This window comes from Hetaerina americana, unplaced genomic scaffold (genome assembly GCF_022747635.1).
Source record: "Hetaerina americana unplaced genomic scaffold, ioHetAmer1.1.p SCAF_1202, whole genome shotgun sequence".
NCBI lineage: Eukaryota > Metazoa > Arthropoda > Insecta > Odonata > Calopterygidae > Hetaerina > Hetaerina americana.
Genome location: NW_027286296.1, coordinates 1 through 10,000, shown reverse-complemented (window position 1 = coordinate 10,000; position 10,000 = coordinate 1). Strand labels below are relative to the sequence as shown.

Here is a 10,000-nt window from a genome sequence, read left to right as displayed (position 1 = left end):
TTGCCAACCAGAAACTCAGGACTTGAGGGACCCTTGCTCTTCTTGTCATATGATGGGATGACTTGAATAGGCTCATTAATCCTAGATAACTCATCGCTGGGATCTGATGACTTCTCTAACTTGTTGGAGTTAATCTGAACCAAATCCAAAAGAATATGCGAGTTTTCTAAGCCTTTACTGGAGACATTGGGTTTAAGCCAGCTTCCATGATTCCTATCGGCTTCTATACTAGTGATCAAAGCCTCAACAACATTTTCTTGCAAGTTAATATTCGAATTACCAATTAGGTCCGCTTGGACTTGCCTCCCATTCAAAGATGTGCATTTCTCAAGTTTTTCTGTATCCAACAACAAATCTGGCTTCATCACTGGATCCATATTCTCCACCGACGGGCCAACAGCAAAAATAAAATCTGAGTTTATTTCCTTCGTAACGCCATCACTCTTTAGTTTTTCTTCGCATGGACTACTTCCATCATTCAACACCATTTCCTGCTGCACAGAAGTTAACAGTATGCTTGATGTAGTAGTGTTAGCATCTTCAATGCCGATGGTGATAGGTGAAAGGGCCAAGGGGCTTCTACACTCTACTGTTGACTGGCTACCTGAGATGCCATGGGTGAGGCAATGCAGAGGGCTCTGCTCGCTCAAATCTCCAGGGAATTCACTCAGCGGCGATTCTTGGGGGCTCTTCTCAAATGCTGTTTGATCAACACCTTTTTCATCATTTCCCTGAATGACTGAAAGGCTAGCATCCACATTATCTCCAAGTTTGTTTGAAAATTTTGTGCAAAAATTGTTTTTATCCAAATGTTTAGGATTAAAGGAAGACAGGCAATTCATGGCCAAGATACTGAGAGGACTAACAGAGAGAGTAGCCACGAGTGGGAGTGGAGAAGAAGGGGATTCAGACATCTTGACAATATCTTGTAGAGACTGTGCATCAGGTACATTCACCGCTCCCACCAATGCCATCAAAGTGACATCTTTACCACATAATGCTAAGTTTCCTGACTGTGAGTGTGCTCTCTCAGACATGTCGTTGGAAAGAGTTTGAAGAGATGGGTCGGTATCAGTGATGTCACCCGAGACTTCATCAGATTTCACAGACACGCTAGAATCACAGTTTTCACTTTTGATGATTTCATGTATTACAGAACAATTTGATTTTGCATTCACAATTTTAGCGGGAGAAGGAAAAGTGGGACTGCTTTCAGGAAAAGTGGGATCCAAACTAGACACGCTACTACCAAGCACACCACTTTTTATTGTCGAGCACTCCACTTGGCCGGCCGTGTCTGACAAAGGGGAGTCAAAGAGAAAAGAATCTTCATTCACACTGCTATTCCTCATTGCATTCCCTATAGGCGTACTCGTTATCACATCACTGAACTTTTTACAACTTTCAACAACAAACTGATTATGCAGCGTTCTGGGTAAACTTTGTGCATCCTCATTTTCACAGCTGTCACTCAAAACTTCAGCTAAGTCTCCAGCAGAGGTTTCATTGATCGTGATCCCTAAGCACACCTCCGCAGGCGTTGGACCACTAATGGTAGACGTGACTGAATGCAAGGGCTCGAGGGGTGAAGGCAACGGCTTCGTTTTTCCAATGGTTGCATTGTCATGACTAGACATCGGAGCACTCAACTGCTCACTGGTTTCCGGATGGCTCTTTGTGTCCTCGAGCTCCTCCAAGAAGTTAGAGACGACACCCATCGAGAGTGAGGGGCCTGCCCGGCTGAATGAGCCCCTTTTGTTTGCCGAGCAGAGCCTCTCCAAAGTGTGTCGAAATTCATCGCCTAGGACGGCCCCCCGCAGATCTCCGACGCTTCCAAAGGAGGGAGAGTGTCCGGGATGTTGGAGGAGAGGGCCAGGTGGCGGACTGCCCACGTTCGACCTCCCTCCCCCCTCGCAGTCGCTCCCCTCGCTGCTGTCATCTATGTGCGTGAGGACCATCAGGTCCTGCACGCTGCGAGACTTCTCCCTCACCTTGGCCGAGAACTCGCACCGCTCCACTCTCTGGCGCCACACCTCTTCCTCCTCCTCCTCCAGGGCACTCTTTGACTTCGCAGCACCCTCCAGCACCCCTGCTGAACCCCCCCCCTCCCCCAGAGGCAATCCCGCGCCCCTATCCAAACTTCCATTTGCATTCCCTTTGAATCCCTCCGTTGCGATGGACTCGGTTCCCTCCCACAGGAGACCGCCCACGCGTGTCGACAAGGGAACCGCCTCTTCCTCGGTGACATCACCATCAACCCGTGCCTTGACCACTCCCTCTTTCGAAATGCCTTCACCCTCCTCCTTCCTACAATCTAGCCGGAAATCTAACACCCCATTCTCATCAATTTTCTCGTGGGAGAGTTGCGCAAATCTCTTCTTGGTGGGGCTGTGCTCTTCTGGGGACGTTCCTGATCCCGAGGATGACGACGTCTTCTCCAACGCCAGCACATCATCCAAATCTCGGATGGCCTCTGAGATTTTCCGCACAAACTGCGCATCTTCATCGTCCTCCGTGGCACCCAACTGCGACTCGCAGTCATTCAACCACAATGCACTGCTCTTGGGCTCCAGGGGTATGTCCTCGCATGGTGCATCATTTAGTTCACCCAATGCAGGGCACGCAACGTCCTTGCCAGCGTCCTCTTCCTGGGGGCAGGAGGCCTCCACGAGGTCCTCCAGGGACCCATGAAGGTTCTGCAAGCTTGGGGATTTGTGCTTGATGTCTGGTGACATGGGCTCATCATGGAGCGAGGGATGTGGCGAGGGTGTGAGATTGCGATGCATTGACTCCCTCCCTCCCTCGCCCACTTCCCTCGGCTGCATCTCCATCGGTGGCTCGTGGACAATTGTTTCTACGACAGCCGTGGTTCCATTTGGCTTCATTGTGGCCCAATGGCATTCAAAATCTTCAAACGACCACCCAGGGTTTTGTTCTGGATGAAGAGAGAGGTTGTGCAGCATGGCCGTCACTTGTGCCATCGCAGGCCTCTGGTGATTTGAGTTCCAGCAGAGCCTCATGAGGTGATACCTTAAGAGGAAACATGACACAGGTTATTCATCAGTTCTCGTAAACGTGAATTTTAAATGCAATTGGCATTTATTTTCATCTTTTATGCATACGGCAATTTGGTATCCGAAACTCTGACATTCCTACATGGATGGAACAATTAGTAATTAGAAAATCCAAGAGATGGTACGAGTAATTAAGGTTTGCTAATAGTAAGCCTTATCTCTCACTACGCTGCTGTTAAACTTTCAACTATATCTTTAATGTGGTTTCATTTTAATACTTTGTTTACTCAGAAAAGTAGAGAAAAACGAATTTCCTGTGATGATTAAACACTTTTATTTAATAGGCTGAACACCAAAAGAGATCCAAGCCACGTTGGATGAAGCTCATGGCACCTCTGCTCCTCTGTTTGCATCTGTTTACAATTGAATAGATGAGTTCAAATGTGGATGAACATCCACAAATGATGAACATCTTTCTGTTCAAATGTGACCTCTGAAATGATAAATCCAGGATATGGTTTGGCGGGATCAATGAATCAAAATTCCCACAATAGTTGAGGCCACAGGCAAAGTGCGTGCAGTGTTTTCAATATTGCATTGAAAATTGGGGGTGAAATAAAAACTCGGCAGGATGGGTGCCACCAGACTTGCTCTCAGTGGAGAATAAAAGTAATCAGTTGGTGGATTCCAAGGCTGGTTTGGTGCCTTTCCGCCAAAATCCTGACTAGTATCCTAGTCGATGCATAACTGAGGACAAAACATTAGCACACCATGGCACACACTACTGAGAGAAATGAATAGGTCATACACTGAGTTTCTAAAGGCATTCCAGCTCCAATTTTTTTGGATGCACGTGGAATTATCTAAATCAATTACTTAAAAAAAGAGGACAAATGATAAATTAAGAGCATTATATGATATTATTGTGTCGGTTGAGCAAAGAATTCAAGAAACAACATCCTCATTTGGTAAAGAAAAAAATACTCTTCATCAAGACAATAAACAGGTGCACACCTGTTTCGATGGCAAATATTATGGAATTAATTTTGAATAACTATTTCAACATCCACCGTATTCACCAGATTTGGAACCCAATGATTTTATTTAATTGCCAAATTTGAAAAAATGGCTCGGTGGAAAACAAGTTGCATCAAACAAGGATGGCTTAAAAAAGTTGGAGAAATGTTGAGAAAAAAGTACTCTAAGTGGCTGAAACAAACTAAAAGAAAATCACGATGAAAAAATTTAAAAAGCTACCCATGGTATTTGTTATCTATTTCATTGTAATGACATATCAAATGACCCACACACCCAAGCTGCATAATATGGATACAAAGTATCGAGAACAATTTCTTCCAGAGGTCAGTGTACATCGCAGCATGCTCACACCAAACGGGCTCGGTGGTGGGGGGGTTTGACCCACAACAAACACACCCGCGAGCATTCATTCAGGCTAGATTATGTTTTTCGTAGACTTGTGTCGAGTGACTCGGAGCAAGTGCAAAATGCAGCGATCGATTGAGCAGTGGTGCGCCATCAAATTTTGTGTTTGACAGGGGAACCCGGCATGCAGATGCTGGGCATGATATCCAAACGTTCAAGGATGAGAGCACATCACAAACGGCAGTTTATAAGATGCATTTGCCCATCACATATGGTGGAGAGAGTGTAGAGGACAACATCACTCAAATGAAGTCGGTAAATTCATGAATAAGGGAGGTTAAAAGGTCTGTGCAAATCGTTCCTGAGCTTTCTGAACAGTGTGCCTCCATTTGGTTCTTTTTTAATCCATTGGAGGCATTTACTTCCACAGAAACTACCCACATAACCTCCTTCAACCACTTTTTAATACCTCCTTTTGTTGATTAGTTTTTTTGAAAGCATGCTTGTGGACTGTAGCTAAAAATCGGATCCATGGAAATGAGCTCTTTGAAGGAGCAGCGTTGTTCTATGAAATTATGCTTGAAACTCAGCAAATCCTTCAAGGAAACTTATGACTTTATTACCAAAGCTTATAGTGAGGATGCTATCATAACATACCATGTGTTATGAGTGATTTACTTGGTTCAAAGAGGGTGGCATTCGGTGGAAGACAACGAGCACTTCGGAAGACCATCAACACGGACTAATGACCCCCACATCGAGAAAGTGATTGATCTTATACATGCAAATTGTAGTTTGACTGTCTGTCAACTTGTAAGAGTGTGGCATCTTGATTGTTATGTGATACGAAACACCGACTGCAAAATAGAGGATACATTGAGTCACTAACAAATTCGTGCCTCGCTTATTGCCAGCAGACCAGAAACTACATCCAGTTCAAGTCTGTCCTCAACTCTTTGATTGAAACCTTCTTGTCCAGGGTCGTAACGGGTGATAAGTCATGGGTATATGGATATGCTATCGAAACTTAAGGGTAATCTTCACAATTGATTGATGAAACATCCCCCCGCCCCAAAAAAGCTCAACAAGTTCCCTCGAATGCCAAGGTGACGTTGAACATTTATTTCGATAAAAAGGGGGTAGTGAATCATGAATGCCTACACTAAGGCCAGAGAGGGGGTTACTATCTGGGTGGGGGCCATGATACCCCTACAAGAGAGAACCAGACATTAACAGCCCTAACTTTGGATGAGCAGCGAGTGGTTTTTATCACCAGAAGAACTGGGCTCATTCATTTCTCAGAACTTGTGAGTTTTTAGCAAAAAAACAAGACCCCTATGTTTCCTCACCCATGCTACACACCAGACTCGGCCCCACATGACTTTTCCCTGTTCCCCAATCTAAAAACCCTGCTCAAAAGAAAAAGATTTGCCACCATTCCAGAGATAGAAAAATACTTGACAAAGGAGCTTGTGAACATTCTGGAAGAAGCATTCCAGGACTGTTTCAAAAAGCAGAAACACCGTTGGGATAAGTGTTAACGCTGGGGAGGAGACCAATTCGAAGGGTCCCCTGACCAATAACTTGTGAATGAGTTATATTTTTTGTAATAAATTAAGTTTGGGAAACTTTTGGACAGACCTTGTATTATGGATATGCAAAGATTTAGGAACAGAGTGATCAATTTGCACAATATCTCTCAGGAGCAGATGTACATTCAAATTAAAATTTGCTACCAATGAAGGATGTCTGATTCAAAAGAATTTATACTGGAAAGGCGGTTGAAGAAATTAAATACATACGCATTAATAGAAAAGATGAAGTATGGAGTATCCATTGGTTGTAGAGAAAACCCTGAGTGTGGTACCCCTCTGAATGTCTCATTTTTTCATCTCACTGCTGAGTGAGAATGTGACAGAGGGGAGAATGTTATGCAAGCGAGGAAGGGGCAGGAACAGGAGAGGTATGTTTGATTGAATGAAGGGAGTGAGGAAGTCTGTAGAATTTAAGAAAGGACATTCCACAGTGTCAGCTGTCAGGTTGCAATTTGAAAGGAGAAAAAAGAATGGGCACCATTGTAAAGGAAAAGTGCTGTCCATCAAAAGCCTATCTTAACCAGTAGAATAAAATTATTAAAAAAGGGTGGTGAAAAGATATAATTAACATAAAAACTCACAAATTATTGGACTGCAGGCATGGTCTTGATGGAGGACCAAGATGAAGACTTTTCTCACTCAGAACTTTGACAATGACCTCTTCATCATTTAACTCAGTGTATGGTAAACGTCCAAATTCACAGAGTTCCCAGAGAAAAACACCAAAACTCCAAATATTGGCTGATGTTGTCACCTGAAAACACAAAACATCAAAATCAAGAAAATTAATCCATAGCCATATTACTCAAAATCCTATACATTATTATTATTATTAGGTAATCTACCGGTTAAGGTAGGTTTTTGGATGGACGTAATTACTAATTAAATAATTTGTGGCCCCTAGCAAAACACAACCTCCTAGTCTACATCAGGTCCCTCTTCATCTCAGAGTACTTTCTTCCTCCCTTCATCCCGTCCAACATCCCTATCCTGTTCCTTCCCTTTCCTCTTTCGCCCAACATTCTCCCCTCAATTACAGTCTTCAACATCCCGCTACCGTTCAATACCCCCTTCAGCCACTTTTGCTGCCTCCATAGGATTGCTCCCAACAAACTCCTCTCTTCACCCACCATACCAAGTACTTCCTCGTTAAACATGATGAACTATACAGATATATATACATATGTATATATACATATAATATATATATATATATATATATATATATATATATATATATATATATATACATATGTATATATACATATAATATATATATATATATATATATATATATATATATACATATGTATATATACATATAATATATATATATATATATATATATATATATATATATATATATATATATATATATATACACATATAATATATGTATATATATGCATATAAAATATGTATATCTATATATGTGTATATATATATATACATATTTTTATCTAAACCTTAGGATTAACAACCACCGCACCTTGTGCAATCCCTCCTCCCCGTCCGCGGGTCTCCCCATCCCTAAACATGCTTCCCATCATAATACCCCTTTCAACCAGTGTTACAATGTTTCTGTCTTAGCGTCCCTTCCCACATCCGATAATCCTATAGAATAAAAAACTCTTGAAATGGCATTCATTTGGGTCTGTACGGCCTATCAGCATCCAGGCCTCAATGTCATTCACTGATGGGAATGGCCTTAATCGTCAATTTGTGGATGCGGTGCATATCGGAGAGTTGAATACTTTGTTTTTCCACATTAGTTTTGGTGTGCGTGGCCTTTGTTTCGACTTGCCGAGTCTTGATCAAGACTTCGTAAGTTGAAACCTGGATCCTCAGATGTTGGAATAGTTGCGGTGAGCAGATCGTTTTCTTTTCCGATTTTGTGTCAATTCCACCTCCTCCCTATCCCTCATTCCCTATCTCTGCTCCCCTCCAGTGACTCTCCTCCCTTTCCTCTCCCCAACCATTCCTCTCACCCCTCCTCCACCTCCCGTTCCCCCTTCCCCTGGCCCCCTTCCCTTTCTCTCACACCCCTCACCTCTACTATTCCAGCAGTCATTACTTCTATATCTTCCGATGAAGATGGAGCAGAATTCCATCGAAATGATCAAGAAATAACTTGTGAGTGATCTTTTTACATGTTTCTTTATTGTTTGTTGCTGTCCAATTTGTTAAAGGAGAAGGAATTCAGGTGAGCATGAAATGAGAAAGGCCAAGGAGAAACTTAGTGCTGGGTATGTGTTCCCACAAGCACAGCTCCAGGGGTCATCTGACCACACAAGCCCTTCTGCCACATCAAGGATGTAGCCCAAGGGAGTAACTCACTGTACAAAGGCTTAAAACTGAACTTAAGGAGCCACTTTTAATTAAGCAGTAACACAGTGTGGATGAGTTTATCAGTGATAATTTGTCTCTGTCAGGTGCTTTACATGCAAGGTGAGTACATAGTGTTTTAGTTTACATTTATTAATTTTATTCGGGCTCAACTGCAATACCTCAAGTAAGAGTGTACAAGTAAGTGTGTGTACTTGTATTTTCATCTGTGGTTCTAATTCAATTTTCTGTAAATTTTTATGAATATGTTCCATGTCACTTACCAGAAGGAACAGTACCAAACAATACACTAAATAATTAAAAAACAAACCTCTTTTGTTTCTATGGTTGTATCCGTACAATGAAGAGTTTCAGGAGCACACCATCGGATGGGTAACGCAACATCATCTGCGCAATAGTAGTCATCCTGGGAAGGGATGAATTATGAATCGTAATAATAATTTCTTAACCCTTACACTGGATGTTTTATCAAATAACCTATCACTTTGTCATATTTTTAAAGTACGCCATCAAAAGATTAACCTTAATTATGCACGATAAACACTTGAAAAATAAAACAAAACTTATAAGCCAACATTACACTTGAGTCTGTCATATATGAAATAACATAACATACATTATGCTGGGAAAAAGGAGATAGCCAAGTTCCATTAAATGTTTAATAGATTACGTTAGGGAGATATTATGATGATTAAGGTGAAGGTCCATTCAATATCTTCTGATACAAAATATTTTTCTTTCTCAAGTTAGAGATTTTAAAATATCACCGGGACCATTAATTTTAGTATTTTTTTTTCAATTTCCTAAAATATTAGGCATGTAATAAGTGTATAACAATTTGAAAATTACTAAACCACCTGATTTAAGTTACAAGGGCTCAAGTAAAGAAGAAAGGGGAAGAAAACTCCAATGGCCGTAAGGATTAGTTGCCAATCTCTCGTCAGACCAAATGTTGTGTTGGTGTGACGGGAATCACGTCAGGGACCAACCACAACCTCTCGACCAGAATACCCTCTGTGGTGGTTTACGGGAGATTAATCCGCGTCAGGGACCAACACACAGCCACACGCACACTATCCTGCCTGAAATCCTTCACGAGGCTGTGAGACCCTGTTAAAGAATTTCAGATGGAGATGGAATCCTTCACGAGGCTGTAGAGTAGACCCCGTTAAAGATTCCAGGATATTCTCAAGCACACACTCTGTGGCGGTTTACGGGAGATTAATCCGCGTCAGGGACCAACACACAGCCACACGCACACTATCCTGTCTGAAATCCTTCACGAGGCTGTGAGACCCTGTTAAAGAATTTCAGATGGAGATGGAATCCTTCACGAGGCTGTAGAGTAGACCCCGTTAAAGATTCCAGGATATTCTCAAGCACACACTCTGTGGATGGCACAGACCAAACACACACACAAGCACTCGAGAAACGCACACACACTCATTACTTAAAGAAGAAAGGGGAAGAAAACTCCAATGGCCTTACGGCCATTGGAGTTTTCTTCCCCTTTCTTCTTTATTGAGAGGCCGTAGAGCTCATTATTTCTTGCTAAGGGCTCAAGTGTTTAATCTTTAATGTTCAGGACAGAATCTATCAGCAAATGTAGTTATATTAAAAGTAGGAAGAAAATTACCTTAAAGTTTTCAATACTAGTCCCAT

At 42.1% G+C, this 10,000-nt stretch overlaps 1 protein-coding gene across 1 annotated transcript in view; it reads right to left on the bottom strand.

Annotated features, from left to right (window-relative positions):
- The window catches only part of LOC139685930 (uncharacterized), a gene marked incomplete at both ends in the record, with an annotated part of 20,940 nt that extends 12,196 nt beyond the window's left edge, over positions 1-8,744 (bottom strand). Inside the window, 3 exons of the mRNA XM_071583066.1 lie at positions 1-3,030; positions 6,574-6,746; positions 8,649-8,744. The exon at positions 1-3,030 is cut by the window's left edge and continues 1,969 nt beyond it. Coding sequence (XP_071439167.1) covers positions 1-3,030; positions 6,574-6,746; positions 8,649-8,744 — 3,299 coding nt within the window. The remainder of the gene's footprint in view (positions 3,031-6,573; positions 6,747-8,648) is intronic.
- Between the last annotated feature and the right edge of the window lie 1,256 nt (positions 8,745-10,000).